General features: G+C 39.7%; 1 protein-coding gene across 5 annotated transcripts in view; it reads left to right on the top strand.

The window, feature by feature from the left end:
* The window catches only part of PITPNB (phosphatidylinositol transfer protein beta), a 76,988-nt gene that overhangs the window by 50,050 nt on the left and 7,703 nt on the right, over positions 1-19,235 (top strand). For all 5 annotated transcript variants that reach the window (XM_053587361.1, XM_053587358.1, XM_053587359.1 and 2 more), the window contains exons 7-8: positions 7,002-7,079; positions 18,678-18,788. In XM_053587361.1, coding sequence (XP_053443336.1) covers positions 7,002-7,079; positions 18,678-18,788 — 189 coding nt within the window. The remainder of the gene's footprint in view (positions 1-7,001; positions 7,080-18,677; positions 18,789-19,235) is intronic.

Here is a 19,235-nt window from a genome sequence, read left to right as displayed (position 1 = left end):
ATTAGACCTTTATCGGAGGTATAACCTATGTTTTAACCTATAATATAGACCTATAATTTAGACCTTTATTGAAGGTATAACCTGTATTTTAACCTATAAAACCAAATATTTTCTCCCATTCTGAGGGCTGTCTGCTTGCTTTACTTACTATGTTCTTGGCTGTGCAGAAGCTTTTTAGTTTGATCAGGTCCCAGTAGTGTATTTTTGATACTGCTTCAATTGCCTAGGGAATCCTCCTCATAAAATATTCACCCATGCTGATTCCTTCAAGAGTTTTCCCTGCACTTTCTTCAAGTATTTTTATAGTTTTATGTCTTAAGTTTAAATCATTTATCCAGTGAGAGTCTATCTTAGTTAATGGTGAAAGGTGTGGGTCCAGTTTCAGTCTTCTACAGGTTGCCAGCCAGTTCACCCAGCACCATTTGTTAAATAGAGAATCTTTTCCCCACTGAATGTTTTTAATTGGCTTGTCAAAGATCAAATAACGGTAAGTAGCTGGATTCATCTCTTGGTTCTCGATTCTGTTCCAGACATCTACTTCTCTGTTTTTGTGCCAATACCATGCTGTTTTGATCACTATCGATTTATAGTACAGTCTCAGGTCTGGTACCATGATTCCTCCTGCTTTGTTTTTATTGCTGAGTAATGTTTTGGCTATTCGAGGTTTTTTCTGATTCCATATAAAACGAAGTATTTTTTTCAAGATCTTTAAAATATGACAATGGAGCTTTAATAGGAATTGCATTAAAATTATATATTGCTTTGGGTAGTATAGACATTTTAATGATGTTGATTCTTCCCAGCCATGAGCATGGTATGTTTTTTCATTTGTTAACATCTTCAGCTATTTCTCTTGTTAAAGTTTCATAGTTCCCTTTGTAGAGATCTTTCACGTCCTTTGTTAGGTATACTCCCAAATATTTCATTTTCTGTGGCACTACTGTGAAAGGAATAGAGTCCTTGACTGTTTTTTCGGCTTGGTTATTGTTGGTGTATATAAAGGCTACAGACTTATGGGTGTTGATTTTGTAGCCTGAGACATTGCTGTATTCCTTGATCACTTCAAAAAGTTTTATAGTAGAATCCCTAGTGTTTTCCAGATATACGATCATATCATCTGCCAAGAGTGAAAGTTTGATCTCTTCTGACCCTGTGTGGATACCCTTGATTGCCTTTTCTTCCCTAATTGCAATGGCTAAAACTTCCATTACAATGGTAAACAGCAATGGAAACAATGGGAAACCTTTCCTGGTTCCTGATCTAAGAGGAAATGATTTCAATTTAACTCCATTCAATACGATCTTGGCTGTGGGTTTGCTGTAGATGGCCTCTATTAGTTTAAGAAATGTCCCTTCTATACTAATTTTCTTAAGTGTTCTGATCATGAAGGGATGCTGGATATTGTCAAAAGCTTTCTCTGCATCAATTGAAAGAATCATATGGTCCTTATTTTTTAGTCTGTTTATGTGCTGAATTACATTTACATTTATAGATTTACGTATATTGAACCAGCCTTGAGACAAATCCCACTTGTTCGTGGTGTATAATTTTTTTGATGTATTGTTGGATTCTGTTTGTTAGGATCTTATTGAGTATTTTAGCATCAATATTCATTAGTGATATTGGTCTATAATTTTCTTTTCTTTTTGGGTCTTTCCCTGGTTTGGGGATCAAGGTGATGTTTGCTTCGTGGAATGTGTTGGCTAATATTCCTTCTTTTTCTATATTTTGGAAGAGGTTTAATAATATAGGTACTAGTTCTTCTTTAAATGTTTGGTAGAATTCTGACGTAAAGCGATCTGGTCCTGGGCTTTCCTTTTTAGGGAGATTTTGTATAATTGATGCTATTTCAGAACTTGATATAGGCCTGTTCAACATTTCCACTTTGTTCTGGCTAAGTCTTGGTAGGTGGCGTGCTTCCAGGTCTTGGTTGATTTCTTTCAGATTTTCATATTTGTGAGAGTAGAGTTTCTTGTAGTATTTGTTAAGGATTTTTTAACTTCTGAAGGGTCTGTTGTTATTTCATCGTTACCATTTCTGATTGATGAAATTAGAGATTTTACTCTTTTTTCCTGGTTAGGTTGGCCAAAGGTTTATCTGTTTTATTGATCTTTCCAAAGAACCAACTTTTGGATTTATTGATCTGTTGTATAATTCTTTTGTTTTCAATTTCATTTAATTCTGCTCTGATTTTGGTTATTTCTTTTCTTCTGCTGCGTTTGGGGTTGAAGTGTTCTTCTTTCTCCAGTTGCTTGAGATGTCCCATTAAGTTATTAACTTCCTCTCTTTCCGTTTTCTTGAGGAAGACTTGCAGTGCTATAAATTTTCTTCTTAGGACTGCCTTTGCAGTATCCCAGAGGTTCTGATAATTCGTGTCTTGATTGTTGTTTTGTTCCGAAAATTTGGTGATTTCCTTCTTAATCTCATCTATAATCCATCTATCCTTCAGCATAAGGTTGTTTAGCTTCCATGTTTTTGTATGGGTATGCAAGTACCTGTTGTTATTTAGTTCAACTTTTATTCCATGATGGTCTGAGAAGATGCAAGGAATAATTTCTATTTTTTAAAATTTGCTGAGGTTAGATTTGTGGCCTAGAATGTGGTCGATTTTGGAGTATGTTCTGTGGGCTGATGAGAAGAATGTGTATTCAGTTTTTTTGGGATGAAATGTTCTGTAGATGTCTGTTAAGTCCAGATCTTGAATGGTTAAGTTTAAATCTAAAATTTCTTTGCTTAGCTTCTTTTTGGAGGATCTATCCAGCACTGCTAAAAGGGTGTTAAAATCTCCAACTACTATGGAACTGGAGGAAATCAAGTTGCTCACATCTGTTAGAGTTTCTCTTATAAATTGAGATATGTTTTGGTTGGGTGCATAAATATTAATAATTGAAATCTCATTATATTGAGCATTACTTTTAACAAATATGAAGTGTTCATCCTTATCCTTCCTTATTTCACTTGGTTTAAAGCCTATTGCATCTGCAAATAGGATTGCAATGCCTGCTTTTTTCTGCTTTCCATTTGCCTGGAGTATAGATGACCATCCCTTCACTTTGAGTCTAAATTTGTCTTTTAATGTAAGATGTGATTCTTTTATGCAGCAGATATCTGGCTTGAGTTTTTGTATCCAGTCAGCCAACCTGTGCCTCTTTAGAGGACAATTTAAACCATTCACATTAATTGAGAATGTTGATAAGCCTTTTGAGAGTCTGGTGGACATTTTTAATCCTTTTGCAACTGTGGAAGTTGGAATTTGATCAAAATTTTCTGGGTGGGTTTACTCTTGTGGTGGAGAATTATGCTGGTCTTTATGGAGGATAGGTCTGAGAATATCCTGGAGAGCTGGTTTAGTTATGGCAAATTTCTTCAACATGTGAATGTCATTGAAGTATTTAATTTCTCCGTCATAAATGGAGCTCAGTTTAGCTGGGTACAGGATCCTGGGTTGAAAGTTATTTGTTTTAGGAGGTTAAAAGTCGATGACCATCCTCTTCTAGCTTGAAAGGTTTCAGCAGAGAGATCTGCAGTTACTCTAATATTCTTGCCCTTGTAGGTGATGGTTTTCTTTCGTCTGGCTACTTTCAGAATTTTCTCCTTCATATTAACTTTAGTGAAATTGATTATGATGTGTCTGGGGGATGTCTTATTTGGGTTGAGTTGTGCTGGAGTTCTGAAACTGTCTGCTATCTGAATTTCAGAATCTCTTGGCATGTCTGCAAAGTTCTCCTTCGTAATCTCATGGAGAATAGACTCTGTGCCTTGTGAAGCCACTTCGTCGCTTTCGGGGATCCCTATAAGACGAATATTGGTTTTCTTCGAAATATCCCAGAGCTCTGTGAGAGAGTGATCTGTTTTTGCCCTCCATTTCTCTTCCTCTTTGAGAGTTTGGGAGCGTTCAAAAGCTTTGTCTTGGATGTCAGAAATCCTTTCTTCTGCTTGCTCCATTCTGTTACTTTGTTTCTCAGATCTTTGAGGGATGAAACTTCTTGTCTCAATGTGTCAAAATCTTCAGTCATGGGCGGTGCCTGTGGCTCAGTGAGTAGGGTGCCGGCCCCATATGCCGAGGGTGGCGGGTTCAAACCTCAGCCCCGGCCAAACTGCAACCAAAAAATAGCTGGGCGTTGTGGCGGGCGCCTGTAGTCCCAGCTGCTCGGGAGGCTGAGGAAAGAGCATCGCGTAAGCCCAAGAGTTAGAGGTTGCTGTGAGCCGTGTGACGCCACGGCACTCTACCCGAGGGCGGTACAGTGAGACTCTGTCTCTACAAAAAAAAAAAAAAAAAATCTTCAGTCATTTGGTCTTTGAATTTGTTGAATTCTTGAGATATCTTTTGGGTTACTGCTTGGAATTCTAATTCGATCTTATTTGCTATCCAGATTCTGAATTTGATTTCTGACATCTCAGCTATCTGTTTGTGCATGAGATCTTTTGCTGTGTCTGCCCCATTGATCCTTGGGGGAGTTGATCTACTCTGATTATTCATATTGCCAGAGTTTTTCTGTCGATTTCACCTCATGATTGTTTTTCACCGTTGCCTCTGGCTGTCCTCAGAGTTGGGGAGGTGTCTCTCCAAGATGAGACCCCAGTGGGATCACTCTATTGTTGCTGGATCTTTGTAGGGAGTGAACCTGTGTAGTTCCTCTGGGGCTGCCCCAGCCAGGGAGTTCTGGTTGTGGAAGCAGCTCTGGAGTGTGACACACCTGGATCCAGCAACAGGGCGGGAGGTGGTGTGCATAGTTTTGGGAGTGCCTGGCACCCAGTGACTTTGGCATAGAGAGCCCAAGGCTCCAGCAGTCTCTGGCCAGGAGAAGGGCTCTGCGCAGAGGCAGTGAGGGCTCCGGAGGGCACGGGCTACCAGGGTCCCTGACCAGACAATTGGGTCAGTGTGGAGGCAGGGAGGGTACATGAGGGAGGACGCATGGTTGCATGGCACCTGCAGTTCCTGGTCAGGGCATGTGGAAGCCCGGCAGGCGTGGGTCACGGGTTGGGGGTCGCGGCGCAGCTCTTATGGAGGTCTGGGTGGCGCCAAGCCCAGGAGTTTGAGGTTGCTATGAGCTTGATAGCACGGCACTCTACCCAGGGCAACAGCCCGAGGCTCCAGTGTGCCAAAACCCATCTCACTCTGCCCCTGAGGGTTAAGGCTGTAAGGCAGCTCGGTCCCTGCCTTTAGGCTGCTCAGTCACTAGGTTACTAGCTCCCACCCGATCCTTGCTCTGCCACCCTCAGAGTGGAGCTTGCCAGGGCAGTTCTCTCACAATGGCTCCCTGCAGCCCACAGCTGAACACTATTAGCTCTGTCTGGCTCAGCGGCTCAGTCTGGGTCCCTAGACAATGCCCAAAGTTGTCCGCACTCCTGCTCCAGCTCTCCCCAAGGCAGTTCAACTGAGTGCCAAGTCCAAAAACACGGAAACAGTTCACAGGTAAGGCCTTTCCAGTTTGCAGTCTCACTGCTGCTTGTACTTACGGCTGCTGGCGGGATTAGGTCAATCGAACACATGCAACCACTTGCCAGTTTTCTACTGTTTTTGTCCTCCTCTTGGGGTCCAGAAGTCCCTTGCTGACTCCCTGTATCCTCAAAGGGATGATTATAGGGAGATCCCACCATGCAGACATGCCTGGCGTCTTTTATCTCCCCAGACTCACCGTGCCCAGTTGCAGGGAAGCTATTACTCCTGTTTTATTTATTTATTTATTTATTTATTTATTCATTCATTCATTCATTCATTCATTTATAGACAGAGTCTCACTATGTTGCCCTTGGTAGAGTGCTGTAGCGTCACAGCTCACAGCAATCTCAAACTCCTGGGCTTAAACGATTCTCTTGCCTCAGCCTTCCAAGTAGCTGGGACTATAAGCGTCTGCCACAACACCTGGCTGTTTTGTTGTTGTTGTAGTTGTCATTGTTTGGCAGGCCTGGACTGAGTTTGATCCCACCAGTTCTGGTGTATGGCTGGCACCCTAGCAGCTGAGCTACAAGCACTGAGCCCTTTTAGTTATCTTACTTTATTTTATTTTTTTTATTAAATCATAGCTGTGTGCATTAATGCAATCATGGGGTACCAGGTGCTGGTTTTATGTACAATTGGAAATATTTTCATTACACTGGCTAACATAGCCTTTCTGACTTTTTCTTAGTTATTGTGTGAACACATTTATATTCTACATTTAGTAAGTTTCACATACTCTTGTAAGATGCCGTTCAGTTATTTTGAATGACCAACTGACCTCTGTCCCCTTTTACTATTGCTTTTTTTTTTTTATCTGATGTTTAGGTCTTCAAAAGTAATTTTTATTTCTATCCAGAGGTTATGTGTTTGTAAATGACAAGAGAAACTTCTATGAAGTAGATAGCTGAAAAGATTTACTTTTTTTATTGCCTCTATTCTGTCAGGAAGAGGATGTTAAGGGAAACAGAATTTATACATACTAGAACCTTGAATAAAACCCGGATTTTAGGGCTGTTCCCTGTGGTATGATCTCCTTTGACAGTGAAGGATTGACACAAATGCACTCTCACTTCAATGAAGAAGCCAAGTTGTGTACACCCCAAGGATCTCTGTGAACAAAGGTTTGGACGGGCTAGTCAGGAAATGAAGGTATCTCCCACAGAAGAGATGGGAGGATGCAGCAGAGGCAGTAGTTCTGATTAGAGCTCCCAGTCACAGTAGCTGCTCTCCAGCAACTATATTAAAATGCGTCCCTGTCATCAGAACGCTAAAACTTGAAAAATGTTGGAAGATTTGTCCAGTAACCATTTAGAGTGGATTTCCAGTTAAGACTTTGATTACTTATTATGTAGTTGTTTTGCTAAGGTAAAAGTTTCAAGCAAAGGAAACCAAGCTAAAAACTTAATGTCATGTAGAAGCATTTTCCTTTTACGCAAAAGCACGGTAAGTCTAGTTGGTTTCTGTTGTATGATTTGGTAGTTGCGAAGAGCTGTTCTGGCAAGATTAAAGCATATTCTCTGGGTTTTTTCTCTGCCTCTAACTTTGTTTTGCTTTGTAGGACTACAAAGCTGATGAAGACCCGGCGTTATTCCAGTCAGTCAAGACCAAGAGAGGCCCTTTGGGACCCAACTGGAAGGTACTAGATGCTGACCTTTCTGACAGGCAGAGTGTTGGCAACAGACCACGTGATGGGTCCTGAGTCTTGAAGAGCTGCCGTTTAAATGAAAATAGAAATGGCACAAAAGTAGTTTTATTTGCAATAAGGACTTAACAGCCAGTTGCAGTTGGCTGGAGAGTCTGTGCTGCATTAACAAACAGAACAGAGCCGGACTGTCAATTTTTCAGCATAATGTTATTCTGATAAGTCTTAAAAGAGACAAGTGATTTAGTCTTTGGGGATCATAATGCCCTTTTTTGAGACTTAAAGTAGTATAATATCTATGTTAAATGAAGGTTTATAGTTTAAGTTTAGTCTTAATAAAAACTGAACAAATTCTCTGTACCCGAGCTCATGTTCTTGGTCTTTCAGTAGTTACATTTTTAGAAAGCAGGACACAAGAGGGCAAATTTTGTGGCAAGTAGTTGTTTTCAAATAAAGTGCACACTAATATTCTATTCATGGAAATAAGAAAAGTAATGTGGGGGTGGCGCCTGTGGCTCCGTGAGTAGGGCGCCAGCCCCATGTACTGAGGGTGGCGAGTTCAAACCTGGCTCTGGCCAAAATGCAACAAAAAAATAGCTGGGCGTTGTGGCGGGCGCCTGTAGTCCCACCTACTTGGGAGGCTGAGGCAAGAGAATCGCGTAAGCCCAGGAGCTGGAGGTTGCTGTGAGCTGTGACATCACAGCACTCCACACTGGGTGATAAAGTGAGACTCTGTCTCTAAAAAAAAAAGTAATGTGAAGGTAATCATTCAAATTGTTACAGAAATACAGTGTGTTTTAAAGGCATCCACTAAACTAAATGACGTATTTTTAAAGAAGGCTTAATGTGTTGATGGCAAGTTATTATAACTAATTTGACAGAAGAGGGGCATAAAAACCTAAACATGCCCAGAGCAGATTTTGCACCCAAAGAGTTTCACTTAGTTTTACCAATCTGTCCCTGCTGATGCCAGCCATAGGTCTTTGATAAATATCTAGTTGTTAGTTGTTGCTGTCACGTAGAGGATTACTTCATAGTCCCAAAGAGTAGTTCTACATGGATTTTATACTGTTTGGTTTTGTTGACAATCTTGTACATCAACTAAAAGGAAGAATAAGTCTGACTTGTTTTATTAGAAATGATTCATAACTATCTTATCTTCACATTTGTTCTCCAAGTAGTGTTCAGTTTAAAATTCTCCCAATTTAATGGCCGTGACTGGAAACTTTTAATACCCACAAGTGATTCTGTATCACTAATAAATTCAGGAATAAATGGAGTATGCGTGATCTAAACTTGAAATGAGTGCTGGCTCTAGCTGCTGGCACTTTTATAGGGAATAAAGGGGCATAAACTTGAGACTGGGGGTAAATTAAATTTTGAAATATCAAATTTTTATGTATAAACTTTAGAAGACAATGCTGTGTTACGTGGTGGGGTTATTGTGTTTGGGCTGAAAATATTTGTATATGAACTCCTAACTGATTTTATAACAGGCAGCAAAAGTTTGACACTATGGCTTTTACCTGACTTCTGACTTTTTGGGAATTAGGAATATATACAAAGTCTGACCAGTAAGTTCATAACCTCATCTTTAAAACAGTGCTGAGCTGGCACCTTCCTCTCTTCTCCTCCTTGGACATCATGTCCTTCACTAGCTCCACTGTTTTCTCCACCAACTACTGGTTCCTGGGCTCCGTTCAGGTGCCCAGCTACAGTGTCTGGCCCACCAGCAGCATGGACAGGGTCTATTTAGGTTCCAGGGGCTCAGGCTCCCAGATCTCCATGTCCCACTCCACCAGCTTCTGGGGTGGCTGGGGGTCAGGGGGCCTGACCCCAGGGGTCTGGTGAGAATGGGGCATCTGGTAGGGCATCCAGACCAAGAAGGAGACCATGCAAGAACTGAACGTCCACCTGACCTCCCACCTGGACAGAGTGAGGAACCTGGAGACCAATAATTGGAGGCTGAAGAGCAAAATCTGGGAATACCTGGAGAAGAAGGGGCCCCAGGTCAGGGACTAGGTGCATTACTTTGAGACCATCGAGGACCTGAGGGCTTAGATCTTTGCAAATTCTGTGGACAATGCCCCCATCCTTCTGTGGATTGACAATGCCCACCTTACTGCTAATGACTTTAGAGTCAAGTATGAGACAGCTGGCCATGCACCAATCTGTGAAGAGTGACAGTCATGGGGTGCTCAAGGTCATTGATGACACCAATGTCACTTGGCTGCAGCTGGAGACAGAGATCGAGGCTGTCGAGGAGGAGCTCCTCTTCATGAAGAAGAACCACAAGGAGGAAGTAAATGGCCTTGCAAGCCCAGATTGCCAGCTCTGGGTTGTCTGCGGTGGGAGATGCCCCCAAATCCTAGGACCTGAGCAAAAATGGCGGACACGAGGGCCCAGTATGACAAGCTGGCTTGGAAGAGCCAAGAAGACCTAGACAAGCACTGTTCCCAGCAGACCGAGGAGAACGCCACAGAGGTCACCTCATAGTCTGAGGTCGGAGTTACTGAGATGATGCAAACAGAGCTGAAATGGCACAGTCCAGTCCTTGGAGATCGACCTGTACTCCATGAGAAATCTGAAGTCCAGGTTGGAGGACAGCCGGAGGGAGGTGAAGGCCTGCAACGCCATGCAGATGGAGCATCTCAGTAGGTCCTGCTGCATTTGGAGTCAGAGCTGACACAGACCTGGGCAGTGGGGCAGCACCAGGAGTAGAAGGCACTCGCTGCTGGACATCCAGGTCAACTTAGAGGCTGAGATCACCACCTACCCCCGCCTGCTGGAAGATGGGGAAGAGGTCAGCCTTGGTGATGCCCTGGACAGTAGTAACTCCATGTAAACCATCCGAAAGACCAGCACCTGCAGAGGATAATGGATGGCAGAGTGGGGTCTGAGCCCAGGGACACCAAAGCACTGTGAGGCAGTAAGAGCGGTGTGCCCTTATACCAGTGGAGTTCAGAGGCCAAAACAATGCTGCATACTTTATTGCTAGATAACATTGTGGTCACCTTCAAAGTACTCCCCTTGGGAAGCCACGCGTGGGTGCCACCACCCATTTTGAATCTAAGCCTACAATGGGTATATTAGTAACCACCTCAGAATGTTGTGAAAACTAAGTGAAATAATGTTAAGCGCCCAGGGCTGGGGAAGGGCCATAGTAAATGAATTTTCAGCCTTCGTCACTCTTGGAGGTTAAATCTATAATTATGCTGCCTATCCTAATTATGACTAGTTATTTCTTATCTGTATCTAGTGTGCAGGGTTCCCCTCATTCTAGTATCTGGGAATGTTGAACACTTTCTGGCTCACCTCTTTACTCCTCATGGTTACATATGTTTAAGGAGTATTTTACTTAAAGCAGGGGTCATGGCTTAGAGAGCATTTGCTAGCGGGGGATGATGAGGCTGCTCAGGAATAGATTTTCATATTTTCCACGTTTGTTAAGAGTACAAACCATTTTTAAGCCTGTGGTATAAAACACATCTTTTATTTTTTAAAAACTACAAGCCCAGAGATACAAGCCATAGTTATGTATTAATTTTACCTCTGAAGAAGGAATGTTTTAAATCCCAGCACATGAATTATATTTTGTTACTTGGGGTTCAACACTTGATTAAGTGACTATGTGCATGGTAATATGGGAACGATTTATAACCTGATTAAGATTTTTGCTTTAAGGCAGAATTGTGCATTTCTGATGGATGTAAATGTTTTGCTTCTCTGTAGCAGTGTGTGTGTGTCTGTGTGTGTGTGTGTGTGTGTGTGTGTGGTGACACTGACATGACTGCCTATTCTGATGGCTTATCAAAAACTTTATGTGGATTTCTTTTAGCTTTGCAGTTTGCTTTCTCTGATCTGGGTGAAGAATTATCATTTTAACAAGTTGAAACACTACCTATGAAGATTATGGTATCACTTTCACCCTGTGACAGGGCCTCATTTCTTTCTTCATTTAAGCCAGAAATCTCATGAAGGCTACTTAAGTTTCTGTGTATACAAATACATGATGGTTAACAATTAGGCCTCAAAGGTCTTTGTAGGGGGTTTTGCTAAAGCATCTGTCCCTTGCAGTGCTTGACATGTTTTGGAAATCTCAGGCAGTATTCTGAATGTTGAAAGTATATGAGGGGATCAGGTCAAATAAAGAAGATGATCTGGAAATTTTAGTGGTTTTTATATCATCCTTATATATGTTCTCTTTCTAATTAAAAGGCGTATCCTTTTTGTCTTTTGTGTTAGTTAATTCCAGTCTGAGCAAGTGCTCCACCAGTTGGAGCTGGTCCTTTCAGTTTGTCATACTGTTTACTTGCTCACTTAGGCTTTGATTCACTCTAGAATGGCTGTAGAGGCCATTGTAGATCCTCCAAGCTAGTGGAGAGTATGCATTTTTGTGGGTTACAGAGATGCCAGTTTGTTTACTGCCATACTATCAAGATTCTTTGTGGGTTATAGAGATGCTGAATACTCCACATCTGTGAAAAGATGGTAGTATCTTTGGTGGCGATGGCCTAACATAAACTACAAGATGCTTTTGGCCGTGGATAGGAGGAATGGAAGCAGGTGATAAGGGAGAAGTTGAAATCTAGGTGTGGAAATCTCTTTTGAGGTAGAGACTGGTAAGAAAGCCACCTAGAAGCTCCAGTAGCTGATGAGCAGTGTCCTTCGCCTAGTAGTTGCCCTAAGTGGAAAGACTGAGAGTACGCTTGTTTTTCTTAGTCTAGACATGTCTGTGAAGCCCAGGAAGGCTGTGAAGGCATTTGAAAGTAAGCTCCTTCCCTGTAATTTCACGTTTGAAACCCCATTTTGGGTTGCATAAAGAAACTTAATAAATAGTTTCTAGTATGACCACATTTTGGATTATGTACAATAAACCAGACCTTCAAACTAGCAGATTCTTTTGTTTTGAGCGTCTAATTTGGTGACCAGATTTTTAATTTAATTTCTGAAGTGCATATTTAGCACATAATATGTTCTAATTATACTAACTGCTACTGAGGATGCTGAAAAAAAGCCCTTCCACATGTTCAAGAATCTAAGAGCCCAAGAATGAGATTTGATTAGTTCTAGCTTTATCTTAGCTACTGAATGCTTCTGTTTCAGGCAGAGCTGAAGGATTCATGTGTGGACGGACAAATGAGTATCATACTCAGGTTTGAGAAGTGCTCTGGCAATGTGGGGTTCTTGCAGAGGTTCTTCCAAACACTTTGAGGAACATAAAGTTTTCATTTAAAGGTGAATTTGGGGTTTCACTTGTACATGGTATTGTTCATTAAGCAACTGGACATGAGCATAAAGCACATATCATAGTTCTGTTTAGTAAAATGGGTGTGAGCCGCACAAAAATTAAGTTAGGAGGAACATGGAGGATGTAATTGACTGACTGTCCTTTCACAGGCAGTAAGCTTTCCTGTCAGCATTGCATTTTGCCTATTAGGAAATTATTTTAACCTACAATTACTTTAATCTTTTGAACTTTATTTCACACTTCTTTCATTTAACATTTCCCATTTGCCCAAACAGATGAGAATCTCCCACCTCTCGACCCCACCAGAATTGATGACTTTCTCGTGGCACTTAAGTCTTGAGTCCGGGCCATGGTGTATGTGTTTCCTCATCTCCCGTTGCTCACACTGAGTTTTAGACCGTAAGCTCTGTCTGACCTACCGAACATGGAGGTTTGCTCAGAGTAGGTGCGTAGTATTTGCTGAATTCACATAAATTACGTAAACCAGATGAGAATCAGTTCAGTGTTGGACTTGCCATGTAGTTAGGGAAATATAATGGCCAATGTAGGTTTGTTCAAATGACTTAAATAAAGTTGAAAGAGAATAGCGGTGAGTTGGAGAATGGGGTTCCCCTTGAAATTCCAGCATGCTTATTTCATGTATATTCTGCAATCTTGTGTTGATATTTACTGATGATAACACACTGACAGCAGCTTGGGCAGTGCATTTATTTTTAACTTTTTTAGTGAAATCTGGGTTGAAAACTTCCATCACAAAATTTACAACTAAAATTAAAAAATTAAAATAAAAGATGTGAGCCCTGCAGAAACTACTTTCTTTGTATAGTATACATCTATTCCAGCTTCATCCCAACACATTTTTAAATAGGAAAAACTATAGTTGGCATATCTCATCAAAGTATAAGACACCTGCATTTTAAGTTTTCAGAATGCCTTTGGATTTCTTTCTTTCTTTTTTTCAAATCTTAATTCTCCTTTACCTTTGTATATTTGTCCCAGATTTCAGAACTGGTTTTTGTGGATAACATGGCTGATTGCTCACCCTTCCAGTTAAACACACTGTGTTTTGTTTAGTTATATTGTGTGTCTCTGGTATACATTACTCCCCCTTAGGCCTTGACCACATACCTTAGAGTAACCTAACACGCGTTGTTAAATCAAAAACATGATTTGCGTGGGAGTTTCATTTATAGTTAGAAACATGAAATGTAAGGAATTCAGTGAATATACAAACTATTTAAATATAACTTTAGAAACATTTCACAACTAGTGCTTGCTGTATTACAGATGAAATTTAAATTATGCAGAGATGAGTCATAATTTGCGATTCTTTCTTTAGCCCATGATATTCATCTTGTAGAACTTTTGATGGTTCTTATTGTAACCATCCAGGCTTTGCCTTCTTTTAAAATTGTTCTTTTAAATGTTCATACTTTTAATCTATATAAAACTCTTATTTACTCTTAGATTAGGAAAGAATTAATTTTAACTATTTTGCCTTAGATGAGGATATGATATGTTTGAGTTGGATTGGAGTGATGTGTTAAAGATCTTAATTCAGATTTTGGTTTATTTGTTTTGGGGTTATGTTTTGACTAACGCAAAGTAAAGAATCAGAAAACAATTGTATTCTTTATGGTCACTTGGGAAACTTTGCCTCACGCCAGGATGTGAGCCTCCTGAGGGCTAAGGAGAGAGTCAACCCTAGACCTTCTTTGGTTCCTGTGGATCCAGAACATTGCTCTGAGGATGGGTCTCAAATGTTTTTTCCAGTTGAGATTTTTCACATTTTGAAGGATACACGTTTCTTCACAAGAATGTTTATGATACTCCTGAAACCATGTAAATTTTGCATTTTTACCTTGTGATTACCTTTAAGAAAAATTAAATATGGACTGAATAAGTTATATATTAAAGATCTTAATTCAGCTTTTAGGTTGATTTTTGTTTAATTTGATTTATTAAACATCAAAAGGAAAAGCAGGAAAGGGTTTAGATAGTCAAAGAAGAATGAAGATTTGAAAAAATAATACCCAGATAATTGAGAGCAAAGTAAATCTTTGTCCTAAAATGTTCATCAAACGGCAAAAATATTTTTAAGAGTTAGTTTTTTTTTTTTTTAAACATATTAGGCTTTCTCCGATTATAAAATACCTGAATTTTGAAAATAATCGTACAAAAAAGAAAGTAAAAATTAGTTGTATTCCCACCATTTAATTACTACTATTTGGTATGTTTCCTGATACATGTAATTTATCATACATGTTTATACCACATATAGATAGCTAGTTATATTAATACAATTATCCCTTTTCCTCCACATTGTTAACTGTTCTTTGAAAAGATGGTTTTTAATGGCTGTATGCAGAATAGCGTGTTGTTTGGAAGGCTTGTGAAGTATTTCACCACTTTTCTTTAGTGGGTGTTGAAGTTAATAATTACTAAGTCCAAGTTTTGCTATTACAAATAAATCTTTTGTGTTACTATTTCCTTATCTGATGAATAAGATACATTTCTGAAAGTGGATTACCAGGTTAAAGGATGTAGATAGGATACAAACAGCTTTAAGAGTTTTTATTACATAATAACAGATTTCACCCCAGAAAGATGGTACTAAAATGATTCTTTTAGGTTTTAACTTCATTGCATTTAAGCATTTTTACAATTTTGTTTTATCATTAAGAATGGAGAATTTTAAGGCCATATTCTTAATCGCTAGTTTTAAAACCATAGTTCAAATTAAGAGATGACCACCATAGGTCATTTTTAGAATTGGATGAGACCTTAAATGTCATGTGTATATTAATAATAATTAAAGAAAAGAAATATATAGCTTATAGGTTCTGAACTTCCTCCTGGAAATTTTTATGTTTCTAGGCAGCAGGCTGTTTGTTTACTTATTTTTTAGTTGGTTTGCATGTTCATCTCTGAAAGGTTTTTTAAAAAATAATTACTTGTAAATTGGATGGAAAAGAAACAGCAGAATGAGATTGAGCGTACATTTCAGATCTGGAAAGATAGCTTAGAGAACCGTTTCTTTTTTGTCCAATGACTTATAGTTTAAAATAAATTTCATGGGCCAATGTTACTTTATAAATTACCAGCATTAACTTAATTGATTTGAGCAGCTTGCCAGAGTCCTTAGAAAAAATGTAAGAAGCAAACTCGAGTAATTGTTGAAATCACATGTGTGTGCTCTGTTCTTGGTGGCCAGCATTGGTAATAGGCATGTTTGTATTCAGCTTATTTCTTTAATTAGAACCATGCTTCATTTTGTTATTTTTATAAAGTTGTTGGAGAATTCTGAAGAGTCGGTGTTCTATGTGGTATACCAGAGGCTTTCATTGAGAACAAGGTGTCCAGTGATTTGGAGTTAGAGAATGAGGCTATCAGCAGCCTGTAATTAATAGAAATGTTCAATTTAAAAGGTATCTTAGGGTTAATCAGTAGTTTGGTGGGGTACTCAGCTGTAGAAGAAATTCAATGTGGGTGTGTGGGCAGGGGGGATATTTTGTTAAGCCCTGGCATATTACAGAACAAAACACAAAATTATAGGAAGTTTTAGGACAAGCCATTTGATGACAAGGACATGATATGCTTACCACCTGTAGTCTAGTACCACCTCTGGTCCTTAGGGAACTAAGTTCACTCACCCCAACTTTTAGGTTCACCTCAGTGGTAGTTGGAGATCTCTCACAGAATCTAGTCTTTCCTTCTCCTCACAGGAGGAGAAGTGAGGCCCAGAGAGGTTAAGGAGTTTATTTTGCATAATGGAACTACATCCCGAGTCCCCTTACTCCTACTCTAGTGATATTGGTTGGCAGGTACATCTAACAATTAAAGTGCCCTATTCTATGTATACACCAAAACTGAGTTGCATATGAGGGTTTTTAGGGACACTTACTAGATTAGAAGATATCTCAGCATTGACTGATTACTTATTGAGAAAATGATCCTTGAAAGACCAATAATGTAATTTCAGTGAAGGTGGGCACTCAGAAGCTAGCTGTGTCTTGTGGAAAGCTGGTTGACTGCATGCCAGGGACCTACCTGCAGGGCACAGAGGTGGTGGTGATATGTAATTATGTGATTTTAGTACAGAGCCACAGCATCACAAGACGAGTGTGTTACCTGGAAGAGATTATTGGCACCAAGGGCACCATAATATACATAATTAACACTCTTCTCTACCAGCCACTTTTATGTCCCCTGACAACACCTAGCATAGAGGGAAGTGTAAGTGGTGTCTATTTAATACCTAATGAATTAAACTTATTCATAAAGCATTCAGGTAGCATGTTTGTGTGTTTATGTACGCATACACATATGAGTATGTGCTAAATTTTCACATTAATACTGTTTTGTGGGGGGAAATCCCTGGAAAATAGAGCTAAACTAACCAAGTACTGTTAATGTTCTCACTTGCAAAAGGACAGTTTGCTGTAATATTTTTGTTTAAATGCTTGTGGTGTTACCTCAATGATTTAACCAATATATCAGGTCATTATTCAGAAGATGAAATGTTATTACAGAACAGGTGTCCTTAGAAAAGTTGATCAAGCATGTAGTATGCTGCAGAACTTTCAGTCACCCATTTTTTCATATAGCATATCCCTGTAATTAACTCGAAACCGGAATGTCAGATAACTTGGGGAAAAAAATGTGGTTTACTGTTATGATGACATAAATGAAGAATGATCTTGAAGTTTTAGAGTAATACCTAGAAATTCAACATTTGTTGAATTTACGTGGCTGGATGGAAGGAATCTTTGCTCACACACAGTTTATTGAAAGTGGAATGTGCAAACAAGTTGAAGCGGACAAGAAGCAGGGGTGGCACACAGTGTGCCTAGCCCTGGTATATGTCTGAGAGTCGTGCGAAGCCGAGAAGCCTTACTTAGTTCTTACAACAGTTCTAAGACAGTGTAGCTTTTTAAAAAAATCATCATCTTATAGGCATGCCAAGATGGGGGGGCTTAAAGCTTACAGAGCTTTTACCCAGTCCCTGTCTGCAGTCCACCTCTGCTATCTCCGATACTTTGATATGTGCCTTCTGCACTGGGCAGTGAGCTCCTGAGGGCAGGACCGTGCCTGTCTTTGCTCACTGCCATAAGCCATGGGCTCTTCTGGGTTAGCTCAGGAGTGTTTTGGTCACCCGGGCAGTGGACCTGTATACTAAATGGACCCATAGTGAAAACACTGATCTGTGCTGCCAGTTCCTGGTTGACTCCCACTCATGCCTTCCTGAAAAGAAACATGCTAGTGTTGAACTCACCACGGCAGAGCTCGTACTGATAGGTTGCCCAGAAATCGTCAGTGATCCCATAGGTTGCCATCTCCCCTTCAGTGTTTATAACGAAAATTTTCTGAACCGACCAAAACACTGAATGACTAGAACAGCAAACACCAGCACCTACAATAATTATTAATACTTTACTGAGTTTGCTTTCCCTTCCTCTCTTCTCCTTTTTACACAGATATGTCTTTTTAATTTTTTTGGCTAAACCTAAAATTTCAGAGTGATATTTTATACTCTGCCACCTAGGGTGACATAATCTGAGGATTTTAATTCTGATTGCCTGTTTTTTTTTTTTTACGTTTTCTCATGAAAGTAGATTGCAGAATGTAGTTTTTTTTAAATCTCTTTTAATCCAGATAGTCCCTCCACCTCTATCACTTGGCGTTTTTTAAAAAGTACCTTATTTTCCCTTGTTTAACAGAACAAGTCTTGATTTGATTCCTGACTCCACTATTTAAACTGAGGTATAATCATTTGTGGAATTTAAAGTCTGTATATATAGGAGATTTGCCTATGAATACTTGATAATTATAGATCATTTTCACTGCTGCTTCACTTTTCACATTCCACTTCTGTTGAGAATGTTCAGTTAATAAACAGAGCCACTCCACTTGGCAATATTTCACGATACATGAGAGACTGAACTTTCTCATCATTTTTTATTGTACACTCATCACATCCCCAGTGGGAGTGTGATAATGGCATTATGAGAACCCTTACGTATTAAAGGCTCACTGTTGATAGGATGTGAATAGAATTTGGTATTTAATATGAAATCTGAATAGTGTGATTTGAGGCAGAGCAATGCGCCTATTAAACTTTAGAGCTAGAAAGTAATTTGGTTTGTGGAAGTAGGGTTTGCGGCAAGGGAACTCTATGGCTTTTGCTAAAATGATTTTGAATTTTCAAATATCTGAATTAAATACATATGAGATTGTAATTTACTTCATGTATGTCTGTGATATCGTTATGCAACAGTCAGTTTTAATCAAAACGTAAATATTTAAGTCATGATTTCTCCTTTTCAATTTTCCTCATCTAGAAGGAGCTGGCAAACAGCCCTGACTGTCCTCAGATGTGTGCCTATAAGCTGGTGACCATCAAATTCAAGTGGTGGGGACTGCAGAGCAAAGTAGAAAACTTCATTCAGAAGGTAAAATCTGTTCAAAATGTAGTGTCTTAAATTTAGGGTAAGATTTGAGCTAGCTATTAATGGGATTTTTTTTTTTCCATATTACTTCCCACCCCCCCGCTTTATGAGATGAAAATTACTGTCCCTGCCTACTTCATTTCTGCCCTTCTTTTTATCCCTAGAAACAGCAAAGACATGCCAGCAGAGGTTTGAAGAAGAATACAGCACTTTTTTTATTCAATGTGCTTTATTTGAGGTTTGCCCAGCACTTCTGTAATGAGCCCTTTCCATATATAGCATGTCTCTAGGGGGACCTGGCATTCTGACCTTGGCTTTAAGGAGAAGGCAGGCCCAGCCTGTTGCCCCAACTCATCTGGACAATCTACCCCCAATATTTCATGGTGTAAATACCTTTCACTTTCATAGGATATATCTTTAGAGGTCCTCACTGAGAATAGGTACCCCCTG

This window comes from Nycticebus coucang, chromosome 4 (genome assembly GCF_027406575.1).
Source record: "Nycticebus coucang isolate mNycCou1 chromosome 4, mNycCou1.pri, whole genome shotgun sequence".
Lineage (NCBI taxonomy): Eukaryota > Metazoa > Chordata > Mammalia > Primates > Lorisidae > Nycticebus > Nycticebus coucang.
The sequence above is the reverse complement of the archived record's forward strand: the minus strand, read 5'-3'. Positions and strand labels throughout refer to the sequence as shown.